Source organism: Engystomops pustulosus, chromosome 7 (assembly GCF_040894005.1).
Source record: "Engystomops pustulosus chromosome 7, aEngPut4.maternal, whole genome shotgun sequence".
Lineage (NCBI taxonomy): Eukaryota > Metazoa > Chordata > Amphibia > Anura > Leptodactylidae > Engystomops > Engystomops pustulosus.
The window spans coordinates 100491079-100518341 of NC_092417.1; the positions used below are offsets into that span (position 1 = coordinate 100491079).

Consider the following 27263-nt stretch of genomic DNA (forward strand, 5'->3'; position numbering starts at 1 on the left):
CAAGACACTTGTGGTCTACCACATCTTTATCCCTTATCCTGTTGAAAGGCATTTTGAATGATAAAATGCCAAATTTAAAACCCCACCAGCACACAGTAGTCAGATATACTAAGAGGCTGGAGTACACTCGTTTACACCAATTCTGACCTGGTGGAGATTTTAGCTATAGTCTCCTCTGGGTTTTAAGGCAGAGACTACAGTAAATATGAGAGTCTGTGCCCCGGCCACTTCACTTTCCATATAAAAAACAGTGAGATGTCTTTATTACATACCTTCTCCACCAGAAAACTGGCAGATAAAGCATAGTAAATATCCACCCTTTGTCTTTAGCTGTTTGAATTTCTAGTTCTTTAGCTTGCAGAAGCCCAAACCTAAATTTTATCTTTAATATAACCCTAAAGAATGTTTCTAGATGCTTTAGACCGCAAGATAGGATTATCTGAAGTAACTTTCTCCCTGCGGCCTGTAAATTTCACTCATCTCAGGCAAATCTGACTCTTCTTTACTCATTTGCACATTAAGGAGATGTTTTTATTTCACATAAAAGTGGGAATTCAAGAAAGGAGATACCCCATCGGAGCGAGTTTAATGGTGTGGAATCTGGTGACAGAGCCCCTTGAAGGAAGGGGATACAACTAAATTTGGAAAAGGAGAAACTGCTTGGAGGAACCATCCAACTACTCAACTATAAAGCTTGCACACAGCTAAGACCAACCGAGGTGGTTATTTCTTAATCACCTTTATTGTTACACATACACTAATACCACGTCACTGTATTTAAGAAACCAGAATTCCTGTCTGTTTCCTTTTGGAATCTTTCATCCTGTATAATCTAGGTCAAATACTATATGTGCAGCAGGAGACATACATTAGCCTATAAAATATGCATATAAAGTATTTTTATGCAGACAACTAATATAGATGATATACATGATTTACAGTGAGTAGAAAATATAATACTGCCATAGTCTGAGTGGTGAACCTACAATGGCAGTGTGGTTATTATTAGAGTTGAAGTACACCCTGTTATAAACCACTGTAGTATATAGCCTGCCTGCCCTCCTTTAGTATATACCCAGCCTAACCCCTTTAGTTTATAGCCAGCCTGCCCCCTGTAGTATGTAGCCAGCCTGCCCCCCTCTAGTATATAGCTTGCCTGCCCCCACATATTATATAGCCAGCCTGCCTCCCCTGTAGTACATATCCAGCCTGCCCCCACCCCTGTAGTAAATAGCCAGCTTTCCCCCCTTTAGTATATACCCAGCCTATCCCCCTTTAGTATATAGCCAGCCAGCCCCAAGTAGTATATAACCATCCTGCCCCCCTGTAGTATATAGCCACCCTTCCCCAGGTAGTATATAGCAAGCCACCCCTCTGTAGTTTACAGCCAGGCTGCCCCCTGTAGTATATAGCCATCCTGCCCCCCTGTAGCATATAGCCAACCTGCCCTCCTGTAGCATATAGCTAGCCTGCCCCCCTGTAGTATATAGACAGTCTGCCCCATGTAGTATAAAGCCAGCCTGCCCCCCTGTAGTGTATAGCCAGCCCCATGTAGTATATTGCCATACTGTCCCCCTGTCGTATATAGCCAGCCCCATGTAGTATACAGCCAGTCTGCCCCCCTGTAGTATTCAGCCAGCCTGCCCCCCTGTAGTATATAGCCAGCCTGCCCCCTGTAGTATATAAACAGTCTTCCCCCCTATAGTATATGGCCAGCCTGCCCCCATGTAGTATACAGTCAGCCTGCCCCCTGTAGTATATAGTGATGCCCACCCCCCAAAAAAAATAATACTTACCTACCTGCGCTCCCTGGAACCGCATGGACCGGCCTGTGTTGCCAGCCTCCTCTCACTCTATGACCCAGGTGGGTCCTAGAGGGCGCAGGCTGTACTCAGCTGGTGCTCAACTGGTCGCTACGGGGGCCTGGACGGCGCCCCAGGATGGGAGGCAAGGGTAGTGCCCTAAGCAATCACCTTCCCCTCGTCCTGGCCCTGCAGCTGGGTAAACCAGACCCTTATTGTGCAAAATCATCGTGCATGCAAAGAAAAACAAAAATAAGGTTGTGCCACTGATGAACATCTAAAAGCTAAAAATACCCCACATGGATATACAAAGAAGCAATTAAAAGTGAACAAAAGCCTCCTTTGTACATGATTCATCATTCGATAATGACTTCTCTATGAGTAATACTTTACACTCTGCTTTCACTCTTTCAGTTTTTGAAACAATTCGGCACAATGAATATAAAAAAGAAATTAAAGTATTTTTAAAAATAAATCAAGCGCTGGTAAAGACTAACGCTGAATGCAGCATCTGAGTAATAGAGAATACAATAATAAAAGATGGATCAAGGACGTCAGATAACTTCAGGGGACCATAAGAGAGGGGACGATGGAAAGATATTGTGTGTTGTAACTTCAGGGGAAGAGCTAGAAGTGTGACAAAGCTGACACTTCAAACGTAAGGCTTCCCTATGAAGCTTTACATATTTTAGGGGCCCCAGAACCTTCTCTATAATGGAACCTAGCTGTGTCAGGGAGATACAATCAGAATTCAGAATGATGCACAAAGTATATAGTATGTTGGGTTCAATGCATGGATTAATTTCTTATGCTTACATGAATACCAACTCTTTTTCTAGGAACATAGTTAATTTTTTTACACTCAGGGGAAATTAAAGTGTTTTCAATGGCCAAGAGTGAAGTAACAATAAAAACCTGTTCTTCATGAAAAAAAATTGCTACTGGAGGAAACCATCTAGAGACCTATTGTGAGAAAGTTACAGAAGGACCTAAGTATGAATTTTTGATGTAAAGGGCTTGATTTAAAGGGCACCTGTCAGCAGAAATGGACCCAATACACCACTACCAGTAAATTACCTTCCAGATCATGTTTCTGTTAGAGCCCAGTCTGGTGGCATCATCCATAAAATCTACTTTAGGGTACATTCACACGGCGGTGACCGCCGTGTGCTGGAGAGGAGGAGGAGGCGGCCCCTCCTCCCTCCATAGAGAATAGCGGCGCACGGCCGCACACGGCCAAAAGATAGAGCAGATAGAGCAAAAGTATCTGCGCCGCGCCGCTATTGCCGCCTATGGGGACGTACATGCGGCCGCAAATTTGCCATGTGAATGTGCCCTTAAAGCGAGATGGAGTCACAGAGGTGGAGAGGTTATCTCTGAAGTCAAGATCTCTCAGCCTCAGAACAACCCCTCAACCGGACATCAGGAGAGCAGCTTAGTGATGTCCCTGGATGAAGGACTATCCTAAAATTAGACATCACTGTTATATAACACAGCGTAGGTGTGAAGGGGGGGGGTTATTGAAATGGATGACTCCTCTGTGTTACACAAGCTGCTTTTAGCGACTGTTCTGTCCCATTAAGCATTGTGTAAAAAGGCCATTTTTGTATATTCATTTAGGTAAGACTTGCTGGTTGTATGATCATTAATGGGATTTATTATTTGCTGTATTTATGTCAAACTGATGCCCGGAGCATGCAATAAATGAAATGGACTGATGTTCTTAAACAGCCATGTAGTATTATTTTTATAAACAATGCCCGTAAGGATTTCTGAGAGAATCAAAGGATTTTTTGTGCACATTATAGTCCGAAAAATACGGTACATCCTGTGAATGTAGCCTAATGCTGAGTCAAACATTTATCCAAACAACAGTATTTTAATAATAAAAAGTTTTCCAATTTTCCAATGTACTATCTGTACAAATTCCTCATTGTTTTCAAGATCTCTGCTTGCTTTCATTCAAAGTGCTATGGAATATGTATGATGGTGCTATATAAATAAAGATTTATCAGCACACACTATGATGTCAGCAAGCAGCTGACGTCATGGTGTGTGCGACGGGACCACGCGGAGAGCCGAAGACAGAGCCGGAGCTGAAGACAAAAGAGGACCTGCGGGGGGTGTCAGAAAGGTTAGTACAGAGTTTTTTGGGTTTTTGTAGGCTGGGCAGGGGGCTGCTGGCTATATACTAAGGGGGAAGGCACTGGCTATATACTGAGGGGCAGCCACTGGATATATACGAGGGGGCAGGCACTTGCTCTATACTGGGGGGGCAGGCACTGGCTATATACAGGGGACTGCTGGCTTAATATTAAGGTGCAGGGGGCGTGCTACATACGCAGGGCAGGGGGCTACTGGATGTATACTAGGGGGCAGGCGCTAGATATATACTAGGGTGGAGGGGGCTGGCTATATACTAGGCAGCTGCTGGCTATATACTGAGGACAGGGGGCTGCTGGCTATATACAAGGGGGCAAGTGCTGGTTATATACTAGGGGGCAGGAGGCTACTGGCTATATACTCGGGGGCTACTGGATATATACTGGGGGCACGTGCTTGCTGGCTATATACTGGGGAGGTTGTGAGAAATGCATTTCCCACCCTAGGCTTATACTTGGGTGAATCGGCTTTCACAGTTTTCTGTGTTAAAATTAGGTACCTTGGCTTATACTTGGGTTAGCTTATACTTGAGTATATACGGTTTTTGAATAATGAAAATTTTTACAATTTTCCAATGTAATATCTATACAAATTCCTCAAGGTTTTCAAGATCTCTACTTACTGTCATCCAATAGTAAACATCATAGTTTGTAAAGTGCTGTGGAATATGATGGTATATAAATAAGGATTATTATTATTATCAGTGTTTATTTCCTGTGGATTAAAACTGGCCCATAGAGGCACAGCTCATGGACAGATTTCAAATTACAATCAAGACAACTGTGTGAGAGTGATATAGAAAGAATTTTAGAAAATATTATAGCTTTTCATTATACAAAAATAATATTTATTTGATGAAATGGTCATCCCCACAAGTTAAAGGATCTGTGAATACATTTCATACATTTCAACAATAGATATGCAAACCATAATATCTAAATTCCCTTCAAAGACGTAATATGTGCTGAAAATCCAGTTTTGGTATTAGCAGGAAGAAATTTTCACAGTCCCTTTTCAAAGGTCGCGACAGGGATATGCTAGAAAATATAGCTATCATAATGCTTATGAAAACAAGAAATGACTGCTATAATACTGCCCTTATAAACAAGAAAATAGCAATAATAACACTGCCCTTCTGTAAAACTGCACCCTATGTTCTAATATATAATTGCTACAATACTGCCCCGTATGGAAGAGTACATGATAAGAATGTAACTAATATAATACTTAATTTATATGTACAAGAAAATAGAATATAACTAATTTAATTATGAACCATATATATAATTAATAAAATAATACTATTATAATCCTACCACCATACACAAGAATATAACTGCAATAATACTGCCACTTAATATAACTGCTATATAAGTATTTATTATGTAGACTGCTGTATTGCTGCCTATGCTGCCTTTGTACATATAACTACTACTATGATGCATCATAGTACGCAATCAAATGTACACAATTACTTCTTTTATAATACTATTCCAGTGAATATAGATGTAAATAGAAGAGACAGTTATTTATGGAAGATCCATAAACCCACAATAGGCTATCCTTTTTCATGCAGAATAGATTAATAGGCGTGATTGTGTAATTATATGTCTTATTTCCAGCTCCTTAAAAACTGAGGAATATGCCTAAAATAAGAAAGATTTATGGTCTAAGTAGAGTTTACCTCCGTGAAATAATGGAAAGCTATGTATATACTACTGCTGCCTTTCTATTTGCAGTTATGTGAAGGGTAATTGCAGCAGTGGTAATTATCCTTCACTAAGTGATGCAATTAATTAACCCAAACTTAAGATGAAAGCCCAATTATGGTTTGGCTATCATTCATTCCAATGTTTATCATCATCATTTATCAATGTAACTCCTACAATGGTTATTTACTAAGCCTTGCCCTATCTTCTCATTTATGTTACAATGGTTGCACATATCATTTAAAGAAACCAGATCTCATACCCATTACTCTTATGGCTGATACCCCAGACATGTCTTGCCCTTACTTAGCTTTATTACCGACATCTGGCAATAAAGATGCACAATCCAAGTTATGTCGGATTTGTGGAAGACACTTTTAGGTGTATGCCCTGCTTCATAGATATCAGAAAGTTACATTAGTGATAGTTTCCCCCCTACATAAAGATGCCTATGGCTTTGATACCTGGACCTACTGGCAGGCCTAGCCTACGAAATACTGCCAACTCCTCTGTGTCAGGAGGAGGCAGATAGAGTTGACTGCAGTGGCAGTGTGGGGAGCAGCTGCTTCCCCCTGTCATCCTCCATTCTATGCTGCTGGTATGTGCTACAGAGGCCAGCAGATGCAATGTAGCAACATAATTGTGCCTGACGTATTCAGAGTGGCACACGGCTATGGCGACTGCTGAATAGGAACAAAGAGAGGTGAGTATATGAGCTTACTGCAAAATACAAGTGAGAAGGGCTCCAAATCATGAAAGGGAAACATATGTTGTGCTTAAAAGAAAAGCACAACACGCAACACATTTCTGTCAGACTTTGCATGATAAATTTTTTGCATTGAGCACCGGAACGCCCATTTCAGTGCAGAAATTTTTGTTGCATGAAGAATAGTGTAGCTGCGCCACAAATGTGGTGCAGGCATTTCTTAAATACCTGTGCAAGCAGTTTGCACAAAAAAAATGTGCAAAATCCAACATAAAACTGGCGCACGTCCCTTGGTAAATGTGAGCTTATGTGTCAAGGTTGATCATCTCAAGCTGAGGAAACAATGATGAATTTCAGAACAGCAAATGACCATTGTTTATGAGTGAGGTACTTTTTCTTTGAATTGTACTATTTGGATATGCATTGCCATGCTGCTCTTTTAGGTTATATGGACTTCATAAAGGAGAATACCATGATTTGCATTTACAGCCATGAGCAGTTCCCTCCAATGTCAGACATACTTCCCAAGTCATGTATTATTACATTTCTCCTGCAACAGCTGAAGTTTCCCTTGGGGTCTTATTTTCCTCTGTTATACTGTTAAGGTTCCCATACACTGTACATAGGAGTCAACGAAATTCATTGATTTCCACAGCACTTTTCATTCATCTTATAAAAATGGCATGTGGCAAAATTCCTGTGAAAGCTGATACTGGGAGAAGAGAATATTGGGAATGTTGAATTTTAATGCCAAATTCTTTGGTCAAACAGGAACTGCTGCAATGCATCTCATTAACAAGAGAAAGCTCGTTCAATCTTAAAACACTTCATCAGGGTAAGACATACTTCAACAGCAGATTGGATGAAAGCAGCAACAAATCCTTTTTTTTCACATTACAACACCAAAAAACAAAAGCTAAAGACTGAAGATGATTAAATTACAGTTAATCGCATTGTGTCTGTCTTTTCTTCCAATTCATTAAGAAGCGAGTGATATTTGCTTGTCATGTTCTACCAATCTTGTACACTTCAAGACCAATTACAAGAACCTTCAAAGACGGTTTTCAAAAGAAACATTTCCTATTTGATTTGCAACATCAGCACTTAATTGAGAGAGTGTTTCATTGCCCTCAAACACTGATTAAAGAGAGATTCTTGTGCATTATTCAGAGTGTAATAAATTGGCAAAGCACTCAGAGGAACTTGAGAGATCACTGAGATGGACGAGACTAGAACACAGACCCTGTGCGTACAGCTAATTACTGAGGGTCATTGATGAAATCTCATCAGATATGGAGAAAAGGAAGAGGGGGGGGGAGATGCTGAGAAATAGGTCACAGGCACAGAAAATAGTGTCGACATAGAGCAAACATCAGTAATAAGAATCAATGAAAGGAACATAATGTGTCTTAAGACAAGAGGCTATTGACCTGAAACTTGAATTTTCAGTAATGGGACAGCCATAATGATTACAATTCTTCAAAACAGGATTGTACTATGATCTGTTGAAGAATACTTTAATAATCTAACACATTAAGGAAAACAGAATAGTGAATGTACTAATAAAACACAACATGCTTAGTACATGTAGAAATCGGACATTGAGTTCTGTCAATAGGAGTTGGAATCCAAGTTCCGCTGACTAATACCAGGTTTTAAGAGGGTCTTTTAAGGATTAAAATCCATATAATAGCCTGTCAATGCTTGATTGATGGAAGTCCAAGACCATGGAGCGTACCAATCAGCACATGGAATAAGGATAGTTTTGCACTTAAATGAGGGTGAGCTGTAGCACCAGGCACAGCTACATTTCATATTAGTATATAAGGCTTGAAAAAGATCCAAGTCTATGTAAACAATAATGGAGTCAAGGTGCTCCCTGTGTGTGTAAGTTAAGAGGACTGTAGCTCCACAGACCCTTTATTCTGCTAACTGGCAATGGTCCTGGAGTTCAGACTTCCAGACAGGCTTGTCATTAAGGTCAGTTATGAAAACATTTCCATGTAGTACATTTACTGTAGAGTGGTGTTGTGGTAATTATCATTAAATATAAAATGTTCTTACCTCATATTTTGGTGGGATGCGTGCACCAAATCCAAGGGCAGAGAACCTTTTATCACTGAAAATGGTTAAAATTCAAAAGTACAGTAAATTGGGGTATAAGATACAGGAAATTTGCAGAGATATTAGAATTCTATTATCTTCACCCTATAAATGCATTCCAAATGCTGTGCACCTCTGCCACTGCAATGGGTGAAAAGTGGAAAAGTCATTGTCACTGCTTAAATGGGCAACATAATAAGACTCTACTTAACTAATATGCCTGAATGGTTGAACTATATGATTGCTTGGATGACCAACGGTCCCCTGGTGTATGTCAATATTCTTAACAGACCCTTCTTCTGTTCATGTGGAACCCACTGGCAAATTTAGCATTTCTTGTAGCCTAAGAAAAGCTTCATCTATTGGCCCTCCTGATACACAGTTCCACTCTGAATGGCAGAACAAATTGAACCTTAATGACTTATCATTCTTGATTAAACAAACCAAACAAAGGCTAGTTTGTTCACTGACCATTTGTTGGACATAGTTAATAAATATGACTCAATTTTGTTTGAGGTCAGAAGCAGTAAGGTTGAATATTGTGATGCTGTAACATATTCAGTGTAGATTGGCCAAAGATCATATCTAGTCACAAACAGTACAGACACAGAGGAAGGGGTGCTGAACACCTGTCATAATCTTGGCAGATTTCTCCCACAGCAACTAAGGCCTTCAGGTACTCGTTGGGTTGATAGGGGTTAATATAATGAAGGGAGCAGCTATTTCGGGGATCACCGTTGGATGCTGTGAAGTCTATGGCAACCTTATGAGAAGAAGCAGAAAGTGAAGCTGTTAGTGAGCTACTGATACACCCATAAAGGTGCAGTATATGATTAAAATGGAGATATGTTGCATGCAAGAGTTAAGAAGAAAAAGAAGTAGTAGAAAACCTGGAGGTCCAAGATAAATAGCATACACAAGATTTTGCCAATGGAGTTAAACAAAAAGTACTTCCTCTCTAGTTCTATATGCTCATGTGCATAGCTATCAGGGAAGCAGGAGTAGCAACTAGGACCTATATTCCAGTGGCATGTAGAGTACCAGTGGCATGTAGAGTACTAAAATACCAAGGAGTATGGAGTATATCTATAGATCTATAGATCTGAGAGGCAGAAGTTTACTCTGAAGAATGAAAAGACAATAGCATTATAGTAGTCCAGATGGAAGGCTGCATTAAAGATTTTGCATATAGAGCTTCAAGTTATGGCTTTAAGAAATGAAAAAAAAATTAAGCTTTATGTTTCTTGTTTAGATTTTATTTCTTGAAAATAGGTCCAATAATTACTTTTTATCCCTTAACCATGCACATGACCATACATGGTACACTAGTAACAAACAATAGGAACACAAACAATACAAATAAAGCAAAGTATAGGGAAGATACTTACAGTAAAATGGATCTGACAGCCACCCATTATATAATCAAGGAAGGAATAGACTCTGTGTATCTGTAATATTGAAAAAGAAAACAGTAGAAAACAGACAGTTGCTTTGACGCAGAATTCATGGAGAAAAGCCTAGACTCAGCATTGAAATCTAGGATCCACCTAGTAAGTCAAGTTCATACAACATACCTAACATAGACATAAAATGACACTGATGCGTTACCTTGAGATCAGATAATATAACTATGCCAGAGTTTTTGTAGTTTCTTTTCTTGATTTTGTATTTAGGATTTATACAGTCCCATTGTACCTGAATAAAGAAAGACAAATAATCTTTAGTTTTACACATCAATCCACTAATATGAGAACCAATTGGGTAACACTCCTCCCAATAGAGGCACACTATGTGCTGTATATGAACAGTACCTCCCTATTACTTGACTAATAAAGAACCACTAAATTCTTGACTTCTTGGAAGAAGCTTCCACATGGAAATTTGATTGAAGTGCAATCCCCTAATGACCATTTGGTAAACATTATTGTATAGTAAACATTAAATAGTATAAACACCATTAACAATGATAGAGTAAGGCTATACATCAGTGAGAGGAGACAAACCTTTGTAGTTCCTACAGGTCTTGCTTGTCAGGGAATTATGCAGGACCCACTCTAACAGCAAGCAAGGGGGTAAATAATTAGTCCAAGGCTGATGGATACCGTTAACTGGAGGAAAACCAACAATTGGCCAATCTGTTAATGGTTGTCAAAATATGCTGCATAATGTGGGGTCCAATAAGATAATTGCTTTGGACCCTGTTGTATTATATGCACACCACTGCCAATGTGATTTCTAATGTAAATGTAATGCAAAGTTCAGAACTGCATGGGTTAAACCAGGACATAAGCCAAATTTTCCATTTCAAAACCAACATCCCTATTTACCATGCTAGCCTGCTCTCTCTCTGTGAATTCTATCTCTTTTTCTCACCTTGTTCCCACTAATTCCTTTCTGCATCTCTTCAAAGGTTGCATAAAACTCTCCAATAAAATCATGTTTTCCACGGGAGTCATAATCCCAGACTAGGCACTGATGGAAGAGAGAGGGGGTGGGTTAAAAAAGTGAGATAAGGAAGAGAATGAGGAATTAGTAGAGAGAATGAGAGGAAATGAATGGGGGACACTATGATGAAATAGTCAGGAAATAGAAATTCTCGAGTATATAGAAATACAATAATGACTTACCCTGAGCTTTCTCTTTTCCTCACAGCAGCACAGAGAACTCAGGGACACCTTGAATGGCTCCCACACAGGGTTCAAGTTATTTTTAACAACCTAAAGAGGAAATAATATAGAAAAAACAACAATTTCCATTATTCAATTTTAACTGGTCAATATTTTGGATCAAATGCTGATCCTAAAGCCCTGGTCAGACAGATAAGCACTGTAGTGCTGATGAGGAAATGTGGACCCCCATTTTACTCATCATGGTGGTTCCAGCAGTCGACCCTCCAGCTGTCATACATTTATCATGCATATAGCCCATGTTCATTGATCTTTCTTATATCCATGTCATGTTAATAGGTCATTCTAACATTCAAGTTCATTTGTCACTTATCCCTCTCCATGCCCTTTGGTCAATGCTGTTGGTTAGTTCTTCTATCATTACTACTAGCACTCACTGTTTATTCTTACACTTAAGTTACAGTATTCTGAGACTTTATTTTTCACAGCTTATTGACACTACAGCCGCTCTCATAATGTTTTCACTCAGTCATAACTAATCAGTGATTTTTAGACTTCAGTAAAACCTAATCTTCAGGTTTGCCAATTGGTCATCCTAATGCTTTAATTGGCTACAATAATCATTCAAACAAGTAAAAATGCCTAGCACAAAACCAAAGCATCCTTACATTCACAGGGGGATCATACGCCACTGGGGAAAACTTCACCAGGTCTGACCTGGCGCAGTTTTGCATGAAAACCAAAATTTTCTGGTTTCTCAGGTATGGGCCAGAAACGGATGGTGCCAGCCCCCTCCACCGACCATTGCACCCCTTTACACGCCCTCCAAACCCACATGGCGTGGAGGTGGCGTATTTGCAATTTTAAATGTAAATTCTTGCACTGTACAAGAATTTGCGATTATTTCACAGCTTCTATGCCAGAAAACTTGCAAAAGAGCATTGATAAATCACCCCCACAGTCTATAATACTTGACTACTTGGCTACTAGAAGTCATGACTTAATTCAAACAGCCAGTACAGCTCCATATATACTATTTAACCTCTTTCTTCAAATCTTACCTCTGTCCTATACACCAACTGTTCACTTTGGTCATCATTCACTCTGTAAATTTCTAGGAATGGATCTGATTTGCTAAAAAGGTCCTAACGCAAAACAAAACAATTAGTTATGGACACAGTGGATTTACAATGCAATTCAATCAATATACGTTTATATATTTATATAGAGACATATGACCATCTCCAATTATGGTGTAGGTAAAAGTCTGATCTAAACTTTTTGCTTGCGTTTGTGATGGTGTAAGGGTGACAACATTGAAATAATTCCATTAAAACACGTACAAATTAAAATACGAATTAACATCTTGTTTTTTTACATACTGGTTGAGGTACAGGCTATAAGACTTAGGTTCCAAGTGCTGTGCTAATTAGACTCTAGTATATGCTACTAGCTTTCCTCATTTTCTTCTGATACAGAGCTCCAAATTTCAGGAACAGACAAAAATATGTACAAAAGTCACAAAGGCGCCTACAACCACCATTACTAATTGAACTGGTCCTCTCCACTGTAATCACCAATGGAGGCTCTGGAAGCCAGAGAGTCAATTATCTGTAGGGGATGGCATATACTGATAACAAACTGTATTAGGAAAGTCCAAAATGAAAAATGCACAGTAAAGGTCTTTGTTAAGCATTTTTAATGGAACAATAAAGATGGTTTTTAAAGGGATTCTGTCATCATAAATAGACCTAATAAACCACTACCAGTATGTCATCAAGCCGCTGAACACCTTCTAGATTAAGTCTATTTCATCGCCCTGTGCAGTGGCATCAGCCAGAAAATCTACTTTGAAGGGAGATTTTAAGTAGTTATAAGGGGCGGAGAGTTTAACACTGAAGTCAAGCTTTCCAAACTTCAGAATGCCCTCCTAACTGTAATTGATGGTCCTGCATCCAGACACATCCCTTTGCAGTTTTCCTTCATTCTGAGGTGAGAAGAGCTTGACTTCAATGCTGAGCTCTCCACCTCTATGACTTTATACAACCAGTTTACATCTCCCTTCAAAGTAGATTTTCTGGATGATGCCACCACACTGATGCCACCATGAAATAAACATGATATAGAACGTGTTAATCTGCTTCACAACATTCTGGTAATGGTTAATTAGGTCAATTTCTGATGACAGGTTCCCTTTTAACATATTTTGGAGTGCTGGAGGAATCCATTTTTTATTTTTGACAGACTCTTCTCCCTTCTTCTGTGCACCCTTGGAAAACAGTTTGGAAGTACATGTCATTGAGTGTTGAGCTGCAACTAATTTCAACTTATATATACATTGTCTATGTTGTATTAAGCTGTATTAGGCCTATAAATAAACATCTTACGTTCCACATATGAATCTAAAGATCTGAAGATACCCTAGAAATATATATTTTGTGTTTTTAAGTAAGTATGTCTCCAAAAAGGAGGCTGTATCCTCTGTCACCTTGTCATCCAGTTTCTTTGCGCAAAACGACAATTCCACATATCCATTATTTCCAGAAATTTCTTCTGAAATGACCTGTGGGAAGGAGCATATATAATGAATGTTGTGTTTCTCATATAGAAATCATAGATAGATAATATAACCAATTGATACCACAGGTGAGACCAATAACAAACAATAAGTACACACATCAAATGGCTAAAATAATAGAATATGGCTGCCTATGGTAAATATTATCCTATAGTTGGCAATGGCAATCCACTTATTAAAAGCAATGCTCGCATACTATGAATGATTATGAGTCCTATAAGCTAAATTTTGTGGTTGCATCTCACAACAGGAACCTTGAAATCTAGAGCACCTTGAGACAAACTTAGTTGACTTGTTATTCAGTAATAGATTTGACTATCACACTGGTTAATGATGCAATGGTAACTAATTGTGTGGGTGCATGTCACTTTAAAGATCCTACTTTCCTTTCCTAACCCCCCTGACTCCTATCAATCCTCCCTTTTTCCCCTCCCCGACTCCCTACAGGTACAATTGTTACGAACTAAAACAATGTAATTGTATGTTAAACGATTAATAGATTTGACTATCACACTGGTTAATGATGCAATGGTAACTAATTGTGTGGGTGCATGTCACTTTAAAGATCCTACTTTCCTTTCCTAACCCTCCTGACTCCTATTAATCCTCCCTTTTCCCCTCCCCGACTCCCTACAGGTACAATTGTTACGAACTAAAACAATGTAATTGTATGTTAAACGATGTATGCCACTTCTTTAAATTATTTAAATTTAAAAAAAAATCCTACTTTCCTAGCAAAATTAATTCATTAATTCATTAATTAATAGAAAACCCCAATGTAAGATATGATTATTCTGCTAATTACTCCTCAGGATATGACTGACTACACTCTAAGTCATGCACAAATGAGATTTATACTGTATGTAAACATATTAAAGAGACATGAAGACTTTTCAGTCATTTTAAGCAAAAACATGAAATAATCATGGATTTGAAAGATAATTGCCTAAACCCATCATTCCCATTAGTTTAAATAGTGTTTTTTTACACCATTACAGAAATGCTTTTAAAGGTGCTCTCTCTCTAACGCACAATATTATACAGATAAACAGTTTGATAGATTATTAGCCCATAATGGAGTAAAGGGATGAGTACTTGGGTTTATACAAGTATTTTTTTTTAGAAATGCATCATAATTAAAAATTTGAACTGTGAACCACAGCCCACCCACCACCATATGGCTGATTGTAGAGCAGCTCTCACCGTTATAGTGGACTTCCCAGCATATTTCCCATATTTCAGGAAAAGGCCTTTAGTAATCCTTTTCTGTGCAACAATCTATAAAAAAATGTGTACAACACATATTCATTGAATTGATAAAGAAGAAATCAGTAATATTGCAACATGAAATGCACATAAAACACAAAATTACTATTTCCCACAACAACAGTAATAGTGCATGTGAAAGTGCTCAGCATTATGGTAAGTGAAGGCAGCTGTCCTGGTCTTAGTGTCCTTAATAGAGGTCACAACTAGGAAGTGTGCACCCACTTCAGCAGGAGCTGTAAAGAATTTTACAAAAAGGGTTGATAGATATACCAGGATGGATCTCAGGCTAGGAAGAAGCCAGAAGCATTGTATAAGATAATGATATAAGTATTGTTGGCATTGTTGTCAAAGGCTCTCTCCAGCTGTGCTCAAACTTTATTGGCCAGGTTACACTATATACATTATTGTCACCGTGACAAAATATACCAACTTAGTACAGTGGAAAACATTTAACACACATTGCATCAGCAAACCCAATTTTCTTAAAGGATAGGAACCATTGTAAATGTAGCCCCTAAGTGCTGTAGCTCACAGAACCAAATGCCTGACAAGATCCTTTATTCTTAAAATGGTACCAAAAGTTTGGTGCAATAGGTGTTTGAAGTGACACTCCCACTACAGCTTCTAAAAGTGACTCTTAAGCAATATATTCTCATCTCATTGTCTCAGTCCAGTTCCTCTTACTGTATAAGATTCCAATTAGGCACTTTGCATTTAAAACACAATGCATGATCTGCTTAGCTCCTATTGCTCTATAACAGTGATTTTCAACCTTTTTTGAGCCGCGGCACACTTTTTATACTTAGAAAATCCTGGGGCACACCACCAACCAAAATAGCGCAAAATGACACTAAACAGTCATATTATACATATAGTTAATAATATAGATTCTAAATTTATTTTACTGGAACCTGGGCCTGTTTCGATAAACACAAAAGGGATATCCTGGCAGGAATGGAGGAAAGACACACACGAAGCTCTTCCTCAACAGTTCTCAGTTTCTCCCTGTTTTTAGTATATGGTGCTGATTATTATGTGGCTCATATACTGCAATATAAAGGGGTACAATGAGAAGTACTGTGGCCATGAGGCCAGAGTACAAGTGCCAGCTCATATACTCAGCATATGAGCTGGTACTTGTAGTACTACAGCCTCATGACTATAGTATTTCTCATTTCTGGGAAACAAAACACAGGGGGCACCATAGTTTGGTGAACTTTCCCCGCGGCACACCCGACCATGTGTCACGGCACACTAGTGTGCCACGGCACACAGGTTGAAAATCACTGCTCTATAACATGCTTCCTCCATGTGGAGCACTAAATACAATCTGTGCAGCTCCTCCTGCTCTATAACATGCTGAATGCAGATTACATTGCATTTTCATGGTGATAAGTTTCATTTAAATTGCAAATCCTAACTAAAAACAAAAGCATTTAGGTACTTACAAATAGACTGATAGGGGGAGATTTATAATATGCTGGTGCTCATCCCTGCAAACTTTTACTTTCATGGGAATGCCACATGCTGGCCCACTCCGCCATCGTATGACCCACTTCATGCCCCTACAAGCGCCCTTGGCATGAAGGTGAAGGAGAAATAATCAATCGCAATTATTGGCATTTCGACGCTAATTGCTATTATTTCAGGGCGTGTACCCCAGAAAACTGGAGCACAAACCCTGATAAATCTCACCCAGTGTATCTATGCAGGTTTTTTACTGAATTAAGGTGTGGTGTAGGGCCATGGGATTGTTTCAGTTTTCAGATCTCATTACCGTATCTACTCCAGTATAAGCCGGGTTTTTCAGCACAAAAAATGTACTGAAAAACCCTAACTCGGCTTATACTTGAGTCAAGAAAAAAAAAAAAGTGTACTCGCCTTCCAACACCCCCCTAGCAGATCCTCTTCTATCCATCGCAGCTCCGGCATCGGCTCCGTGTTCCTGCGCTATCCGTCACAGGCATCGTGACGTCAGCCACACGCTGACATTCTAATGTGTACGCCAGCATCGACACACACTATGATGTCAGCATGCGGCTCACGTCATGGTGCCCCTGACGAACCGCACAGGGACAAGGAGCCGATGCCGGAGCCATGATGCATAGAAGTGGACCTGCGGGGGGGAATTGGAAGGCGAGTACACTTTTCTTTTTTTTTTCCTACAAGCATTATATTGGAGGCAGGGGCTGGAGGCTATATACTGGGGGGCAGGGGCTGGCAGGCTATATACTACTGGGGGCTGGCTGGCTATATACTACATGGGCAGCTGGCTTTACACTAGAGGGGGCTGGCAGGCTATATACTAAAGGGGGCAGGCTCGCTATATACTACAGGGGCTAGCAGGCTTTATATTACAGGGGGCTGGCAGACTATATACTACAGGGGGCTGGCAGGCTATGTACTATAGGGGGCTGGCAGGCCATAAACTAGGGGGCAGGCATATACTACAGGGGCTGGCTGGCTAAATACTACAGTGGCTGGCAGGCTATATACTACAAGGGCTGGCAGGCTATACACTAGGGGGCTGGCAGGCTATATACTACAGGGGCTGGCTGGCTATATACTACAGGGGCTGACAGGCTATATACTCCCAGGGCTGGATATATACTGGGGGGGGCTGTGACTAATGCATTCCGAACCTCGGCTTATACTCGAGTTAATAGGGTTTTCCATATTTTTTGTGTTAAACTTAGGGGTCTCAGCTTATACTCAGGTTGACTTATACTCAAGTATATACAGTAATAAGCACATATGTTAAAAATACAATTAGTGTATTCACTGTGACAAATTATCACATAAAACAATTTAAGGTTATGAATTACTTAAACAAATGTTAACTTTTACCAACCAAGTAAAATTTTTCTACACAAAAATATAACATCCATCAATATTGTGTTGCATGATGCTGCAGTAAAAAAAACTGTTCCTATAAGTTAATGTATACATTAAATCCTAATCACAGAAAACACGTGGGGGCTGGGGTGGCAAAAAAAAAAAGAGCTTTCTTAAACCTCTTAACCTTCCAGTTCTGGCTAGGCCAAAAGTTTCAGCGATCACTAATAGCCCATATGGGTCCAGTGACCACCACTTCTGAACTTAAAGGGGTTGTCCACTCTTAGCAAATTATTGATATTCTTTGTGTGTATTGTTTACAATATACTTTATTTATCAAGTCCTCATAGTCAGGGCCGGCGCTATGGGTAGGCAAAGGTGGCAATTGCCCAGGGCCCCCTGAAAGGGGAGAATCTCTTCTTTCAAATGAATCTTGAATTTTGTTTCTAGGTGCTATGGATCCAGAGATATTCAGGTATAAAGTGAGAATATCAGGTGGCATTTTTATATATAAAAATCACTCCCAACGGCAGTTCAACAGTTATTATCTCCATTTTCCTAAAACACAAATTTAGATTCATATAAAAGAGGAGACTCTCTTCTTTCATAGGAAAAAAGAAGTAAGGTTCTATGTGTCACAGAGCCAGAGATACAGCCCCCTGAAGTGTGCCCCCCCCCTCCAGATTCTTAGCCATCAGGCTGCAGGGAGCATTTGCTGGACACAGGAGCTGCTGCTCCTCACAGATAATGGAAATATTCACTTTATATGTTACTACATTTTGAGAAGGGATAATATCAACTAATATTCATGTTTTTAACCCTTCTCTATGCAGAACTATCTAAGAACACACTTTCTTTCTTATTCCCTTTTATTTTGTGATAGTTTTTTGCTGTTGGGAAAATTGACTGATACGATGAACATTCAAACCCAGAACATGTCCATAAAGTTATATGTAACACCAAACACACACACAGGAATAAAGTTTTTATTTCACACCATCCTCCATTATTTACACCTATGTTATGATGTTTTCACTCTCATTCTTATGAAGCGCGGAGGGTTCTGTTATTGTGCAGATAATACAATGGTGCACATCTAAAAGTGACTTTATTAGCTCATTAGCTTGGTTTATGGATATATAGTTATTTATTTGGGTGACCATTGTGTAAGGAGCATACAATGATAGATTTGTGTGAATTTTCTAGCTGAAAAGAAGATATCTAGTTATTACAGTGTTAGTGATATCATGATGATTTATTTATGTGAACATATCAATATGGGACATTTGTGAACTCTACACATGTCTATCTATCTCCTATAAAATTCTCCAAAATTACAGTTTTACCATACTAAAGGGAGCCTCTTGCTGACTGTGACTGGTCATAAAATAGTTTTATTTTGGGGCCCCACTTTTAGTTTTGCCCAGGGCCCCACTTTGTCTAGAACCGGCCCTGCTCATAGTTTTCCAGATCTCTGTTTACGAACATTCAACACAGAGCTTCATTGTTTACTGTGAATAAAAACCGGTCCATGATGCACAGCTCCTAATAATACACAGCTCTGATTAATTTCTGTGATATGAGTCGTGCACCTGTGTGACATCACATGACTGTGTACAGTTATTTTCATCCAAAGAAAGAAAACAATGAAGCTTCCTATAGAATGACAGCAACCAGAGATCTAGAAAATAGTGAAGAATGGAATATACAGAACTTATCATTGGTAAGTTGTATAATCTTTCTTTACAAAAACAATATCAATTACTTTGAAAGTGGACAACCCTTTTAAATATTGGAGAAACAACTGGTGCTGTAACCAGGTTTGTGGAACGGGTAAGACAAACTTCCAACCCGACTTCTCAATTTCCCTTACTCTGACTCCAATTGCAGCTCCAGCAAAAAGGGCTCTGACTCCTAGACTCTGACTCCGCATCCCTGGTTTCCTGGTCACTCTAGCAGTGCATTTTTACTCCCTCATTTTAGTATTGGAATGAAAAATGCTATGCTATACTTGTAGCATGGATTTGGCAGGGTGGCCAACCAGCTCAGGTATCAGTAGGCAGGCACTGGAACATATAGTGGGACAGGCTGCCCAGAGGCAAGGACAACCTGTCCTTGGTGGGAGGCGTCTCGTCCTCCTCCTCTCCATCTCCCCACCCACGCTCCATTGATGCCTGTGAGCTGCTCTGGGCGTCACCCAACACTTTCTAATGTCCTCCTCAAGTGAGAGTGATGAACCCTCACAAAGGCGCAGTAGGGAGAGTGAAGAGCAGTCAAGTGACCCCAGTTGGGAGCCCCCAAATATGTTTTCTCCCCAAATTCCAGCATTCAGTTCCAATCCAGGAATAAATATTAATACAGATGGGTATAAGGAACTTGATTTTTTTTTTTTAAATTTACAGAGGAATTTGTAGACCTAATGGTAACACAGCCAAATCTGTATGCAGAACAGTTTCTGACCCCACATCATATTAAGCTAGAGGCCAGAGTTGGCACCCCACTAATGCCACAGAATTAAAAAAATTCTTGGGGCTCTTTCTTAATATGGGACTTGTTAAAAAGCCTAGCATCCGGTCACATTGGTCCAGTGACATTATATACCACGCACCCATGTACAGGGCTGTAATGACAAGACCAGGTTTTGAGGTGCTGTTGGCGCTGTTAAAATTTCTGTATTACAGCGATAATAGTCAGTGTCCTGCTGCTGGTGACCATGCCCAAGACCGATAATATATAAAATTAGGCCGGTAGTGACTCATTTTAACACCCCACAAAAAAATATAGCCATCGACGAGTCACTTGTACTTTTTAGAAGTAGGCTTAATTTCGGCAATATTTGCCAAGCAAAAGAGCTAGATACAAAATCAAAGTTTACAAGCTCTGTGAAAGTGAAAGTGAAAGCGGATACACCTACTAATTCCGTATCTATGAAGGAAAGGACTCCCAGATCTGTGTACCTGAATGCCCCCCTGTCCTAACCACAAGTGGTAAAATTGTGTGGGATCTTTTATTCCCCCTGTTGGGTAAAGGCTATCACCTTTACATAGATAGTTTCTATACAAATGTCCCTCTCTTTTAGTGCCTTGTACATAGGGGGCAGTATTATAGTAGTTATATTCTTGTACATATGGTCAGTATTATAGCAGTTCATAGTATCATAGTATATAAGGCTGGAAAAAGACACAAGTCCATCAAGTCCAACCTTTAAGAATTAAATAAATGTTTTATCCCCATAACCCATGATATTTTTTCTCTCCAGAAAGGCATCCAGGCCTCTCTTGAACATGTACATAGAGTCCGCCATAACAAGCTCCTGTGGCAGAGAGTTCCACAGTCTCACTACTCTTACAGTAAAGAACCTTTGTCTATGGTGATGGTAAAATCACCTCTCCTCTAGGCGTAGAGGATGCCCCCTTGTCCTGGTCACAGGCCTAGGTATAAAAAGATCTTTGGAGAGATCCTTGTACTGTCCGTTCAGGTATTTGTACATTGTAATGAGGTCTCCCCTCAGTCGTCTTTTTTCTAAACTGAATAATCCCAAATTTTTTAATCTGTCAGTGTATTCTAGTTCCCCCATTCCCCTAATAATCCTGGTTGCTTTCCTCTGCACCCGTTCCAGCTCTACTATATCCTTTTTATACACTGGTGCCCAAAACTGTACACAATATTCCATGTGTGGTCTGACCAGGGATTTGTATAAGGGCAAAACTATGTCTTTATCATGAGAATCTATTCCTCTCTTATATTCTTGTAAATAGGGGGCGGTATTATAGCAGTTATATTCTTGTACATAGGGGACGGTATTATAGCAGTTATATTTTTGTACATAGGGGGCGGTATTATAGTAGTTATATTCCTGTACATAGGGGGCAGTATTATAGCAGTTGTATTCTTGTACATAGGGGGCAGCAACAAAAGGTTGCAGTGTATTTAGTGCAAACTGCATTGTATAATTCATTTATCATTTACCGCAAGTACCCTACTTGGCATACGAAGAACTAGTAACTAAAGGGGTATTCCGGGAATATGAACGTCTGACACAAGAACCCATGATGATATAAATAAATGAATACAACAATACTCAATGTCATTAGTCACAAAACGGAGCTTAAATAATTTGATTTTATGATTTAAAAATTTTATGGCCTCTCTAAAGTAGGCGGAGTTATAACTAAGATGGCAGCCACTGGAAACTACAAGTTCCATGATCCTTTAGTTCTCAGTAACTCCTCCTACCACTTATGCTCTGCTCCCAGTGATGATCTAACAGGTTTTCTTGCTGTGTTACCATAGTAATGATGTGTAACTGCCATCACCACAACACTGGCCATACTGGATGCACCGCAACCAACCGACTACAGGTGATCACATGACCCTGCCCAGGCAGGTACAGGACATGTGATGTGGACATGTGACCAGCGGCCATCTTCTGTCCTGTGTCTGCTCCGCAATGGACTGATTAAAGGGCCAGTAGCATTTTAATTCTTCATTACAGTCTATATCACCAGCATTTTCTGCTAAGGGGAGCAAAATTTTAAATGACAACTAATTACACATTAGCTTATATTTTGAGTGCCCACTTGTATATGAATTATGCTGATTCCTGGAATACCCCTTTAAGCAATTACTGTTCCAATAGGGAGAAGAGGGTGCGAGCACATCCCAAACTAGTCCCGCCAGCAGAATTGTGCCGGGACAACATTTCCCAACTGAGATCCCCCCCCACAGGTAAGAAAAGATGGCAATACAAAAAATGCCGTGTGTGCTGCAAGAAGGGAACACGTAAAGATACCGGTTATCAATGCGACACTTGCCCAGATAGGCCAGGGTTGTGCTTCAAAGACTGTTTCCGCGCTTACCATACTTCCCTGGAACATTCATTTTATTGTTATTTTGTCATTTTTGTTATTTTTACATGTTCCCGAACAAACATGCCCAAAATTTAATTGCAATGTTGGCCATTTACAAATTGATATTATACCTAGAATTTAAAATCACAGTTGATTTCATTATACCCCTAGATGAATACAGAAGGAACAAGGGTTCTTCACAACATATGCAAATAGATTTTGCCTGGATTTAATTTTACTAGCCCCAGAAACTTTAATTATACCCGAGATGAATACAGAAGTAAAAAGTGTTCTTCAAAAACCTATGCAAATAGATTTTGCCTGAATTTCATTTTACTAGCCCAAAAAACTTTCATTATACCCCTCGATGAATAATTTCTGCTTTCTGGGTGTTGTTTTCAATAAGGATTACTTATGGTGGTTTTACATTATTCTGTAGAATGGAATGGGACCTATTGCTTTATCCTGGGAGCCTTTAAGGGTGTAGTTTCCAACATGGCGTCACTTGTTTTTAACTGTTCCCATTACCCAGAGTCTTTGTAAATGAATGATGGTGGCCTAAAATTGTTTCAGGAAACACCCACTTATAACCAAATTGTGCTCGCTCTCTTCTGTGCCCTGCTTTATGCCGTAAAAGCAGTTTACACCCACATGTGGGGTATTTACGTGCTTAGGAGGAATTGTGAAATAAATTGGGGGGGGGGGATTCCTACAATCCATTATAAATTTGTACATGTTAGGCCTAAATTAATATATTAGTGATAAAAATTATTTTTCAAAATCTTAATTTCATACTATTTTAATTTTTGTGAAACACAGAGGGGGTAGAAAAGGTCATTATACCACTTAATAAATTCCTTCAGGGGTGTAGTTTCCAAAATGGGGTCACTTGTTGGCATTTTTAACTGTTCCCGTTCCCCAGAGTCTTTGTAAATGAAAGGTTGTGGCATAAAACTGTTTCAGGAAAATCATAACTCATAACCAAATGGTGTTTTCTCTCTTCTGTGCCGTGCTATATGCCCCAAAAGCAGTTTACACCCACATGTGGGGTATTTTCGTGCTCAGAAGGAACTGTGCAATAATTTTTTTTTCCTACAACCCAATGTAAATTTGTACATGTTAGGCCTAAATTAACATATTATTGAAAATAAATATTTTTGCTTTAATTCCCGTGAAACACTGAAAGGGTTAACAAACTTTCTAAAAGGGGTTTTGAAAAGCTGGATGGGGACATTTCTGAGAATGGAGTCATTTTGATGGTTTCTTACTGCAAAGTCTTTTAAAAAGCTCTTTCTTAATTGCAATAGTCCATGGTTTCCAAATTTTCCTAAAAATTGCTGTTACTATTGTAAGTCTGCTAACAACCTAGAAAAATTTAGAATGCTTACAAAGTTATTACAATATTATGCAGAGCCATGGTAAATGCTATTTATTAAGTAATTTGGATGGTAAGATTGTCTGAAAAAAAAAAAAAACATTTTAAATTAGGAAAATTGATGATTTTTTAAATTTTTTGCTACATTTCTCCTTTTTTAATAAAAAACATTAATCATATCAACTAACTTTTTCCACTGACATAAAGCACAGTGTGTCATTAAAAAACTATCTCAAAATAACAAAGATAAGTTAATGAGTTCTGAAGTTATTATCAAACAAAATGATACAAGTCAGGTCTGAAAAATAGGCTTGTGTCCTGAGGGCCATTTTAGGCTGTGTCCTTAAGGTGTTAAAGTTGTCCGTCTTTCGATTTCTCTCCAGAGTAGAATGGATGTTGTGGTCAGGCTTGGTGAGGGAGTGGTGCTGCTGGTGGTGACATCACATCCTCCCTAAGAGGAGAGACAGGTGACTAGGGAGGTGGTGGAACAGACTGGGCCAACTGAAGCAGGAAGGGGAGCCTTAAAGGGGAATTCCCATTTCAGCAAATAATGTTATTGTTTGTAATATAAGAAGTTGTCCAACTTTCCAATGTACTTTCTGTATCAATTCCTCAAGTTTTCTAGATCTCTGCTTGCTGTCATTCTATAGAAAGCTTCTTTGAGTGGACAGAAATGTGACCACGGTCACACAGGTGCACGACTCATTAGTATCTCAGAGAGTAATCAGAGATGTGTGGTATAACGATCCGCGCACTTGTGTGACCATGGGCAGATTTCTGTCCACTGGAAGTAAACATAGAAGCTTTCTATAGAATGACATCAAGCAGAGATCTAGAAATCTTTGAGGAATTGATACAGAAAGTGTATTGGAAATTTGTAGAAATTTTTATAATACAAACAATATCAATAATTTACTGAAATGGGAATACCGCTTTAAGTGTTTCCAGGGTTTTTTGGTGTCTCCGTAGCTTATGTTTACTGTGCAGATGCCTGGTCATACATGAGGAGCTCAGATTGTTAAGGCTTTGCCCATGCCTTTATGAACTGGTGACAAACGTGCAAATGATTCGTGTTCTGTCTTCTGCATTTTGAGAGAAAAAAAAATATCAAGCAGCAGACACCCTTTGTTTCCTGGGTCGCGGCATTTGGGCTATAGCAGTGGCCACCTATTTTACCCTCTCTATTGCACCCTACCACCATAATTTACATTTTGGATCTGATGTTTTGGGGTTTCTCTGAGTCTATGGCATCTAGTTGTGTAGTATTTTCACCTTTCTCAAACATGTATTGTCTTTCAATGGCTTGTGTTTTGCATACACTATACGGATTTTTAGATACTACTGTATATTTATACTGTACATGAATGTCCAGTATTTTTGTAACATTTAATTGGATATAAATTCATTGATATATGCCAATAAACAATTACGTACTAAACAATCACTTTTAATGCTAGGGGTATTGCCTACTGTGCATTTATCATGTTGCGACAAACCTAACATATAAAGTTGCATGTGTGTGTGTGTGTATGTCCGCTAAAGGAATCTGCACCGTTGCATTTATAATCAACAAATTTGGCACAGTTGTTGCTTGTGACTGAGGGAAAGTCATAGACCACATTTTGAGCCAAAATTTTGACCTTGCACTTTCCAGAATCCACTTATTACCCATCATATAAAGTGGTGCAATTGTCTGCTGCTGCTGTAGCAGTTGGAACTTGAGCTGTGATTGGTTGCTGTTCTGCCACAGCTCATTAATATGAGCTCTGAGCCGTGATTTGTTACTATAATGACTAGAAGACAACTTATGTGTGAGGTAAGATGGATAGGGATACATAGATAGGGGGAGACTGTCTGAGGTAAAACTGTTCCAGTTACCTATGGAAACTAATGAGAGATCATGTGCAATTTTATAAACTAGAGCAATTCTGATAAATCCCCCATAGACAAAGTGACAGAGACAGTCACTGGAATGAGAGTGCCCACGACAGACAGTCACTGAAGTGAGACTGCCAGGGACAGACAGTCACTGAAAGAGACTGCCGGCAATAGACAGTCACTGAAAGAGACTACTGGTAACAGACAGTCACTGAAAGAGACTACCGGCAACAAACAGTTACTGAAAGAGACTGCCGATGACAGGAAGTCACTGGAATGAGACTGCTGTCAACATACAGTCACTGAAAGAGACTACTTGCGACAGACAGTCACCGAAAGAGATTGCCAGCAACAGACAGTCACTGAAAGAGACTTCCAGTGACAGACAGTCACGGAAAGAGACTGCCAGTGACAGACAGTCACGGAAAGAGACTGCCAGTGACAGACTCACACTGAAAACAACTTCCGGCTACAGACAATCACTGGAATGAGAGTGCCAGAGACAGACAGTCACTGGAATAAGAGTGCTGGAGACAGACAGTCACTTAAATGAGACTGCTGGCGACAGACAGTCACTGAAAGAGACTACTGACGACATACAGTCACTGAAAGAGATTGCGGAAGACAGACAGTTAATTTAATGAGACTGCCAGCAACAGACAGTCACTGAAAGAGACTTCCGGCGACAGAAAGCCACTGAAAGAGACTGCCAGTGACAGATAGTCACTGGAATGAGAATGCTAGACAGTCTCTAAAAGAGACTATGGTCGACAGACAGTCACTGGAATGAGACTACAGTTGACAGACAGTGACTGAAAGAGACTGCCGCCGAAAGACAGCCACTGAAATGAGACTGACGGGGACAGACAGTCACTGGAAGAGACTGATGGTGACATATATTTTCTGAAAGAGACTGCTGACAACAGAAAGTCACTGGAATGAGTCTGCCTTCACAGACTGTCTGGCCACAGACAGTCACTGAAAGAGATTGGTGGCAACAGACAGTCACTGAAAGAGACTTCCAGTGACAGTCACTGGAATGAGAGTGCCAGAGACAGATAGTCACTGGAATAAGAGTGCTTGCGACAGAAAGTCACTGAAATGAGACTACCGTCGACAGTCACTGAAATGAGACTGCTGGTGACAGAAAGTCACTGAAAGAGATTGGGGGAGACAGACAGTCAAAGAGATGAGACTGCCACTGACAGAGAGTGACTAACAGAGATTGCCGCGACAGGCAGTCACTGAAAGAGATTCTGGGAGTAAGACTGTCACTAAAATGGGACTGCCAGCAACAGACAGTCACTGGAATGGGAGTGTGAGCGACAGACAGTCACTGAAAGAGACTGCTGTCAACAGGCAGTCACG

The 27263-nt window shown here is 39.7% G+C and overlaps 1 protein-coding gene across 1 annotated transcript in view; it reads right to left on the minus strand.

Annotated features, from left to right (window-relative positions):
* The window catches only part of CPNE7 (copine 7), a 75934-nt gene that overhangs the window by 8022 nt on the left and 40649 nt on the right, over positions 1-27263 (minus strand). The window contains exons 4-12 of the mRNA XM_072117435.1: positions 14892-14966; positions 13599-13673; positions 12172-12255; positions 11111-11200; positions 10857-10955; positions 10092-10178; positions 9872-9931; positions 9113-9246; positions 8445-8499 (exon numbers count right to left, since the gene is read on the minus strand). Coding sequence (XP_071973536.1) covers positions 8445-8499; positions 9113-9246; positions 9872-9931; positions 10092-10178; positions 10857-10955; positions 11111-11200; positions 12172-12255; positions 13599-13673; positions 14892-14966 — 759 coding nt within the window. The remainder of the gene's footprint in view (positions 1-8444; positions 8500-9112; positions 9247-9871; positions 9932-10091; positions 10179-10856; positions 10956-11110; positions 11201-12171; positions 12256-13598; positions 13674-14891; positions 14967-27263) is intronic.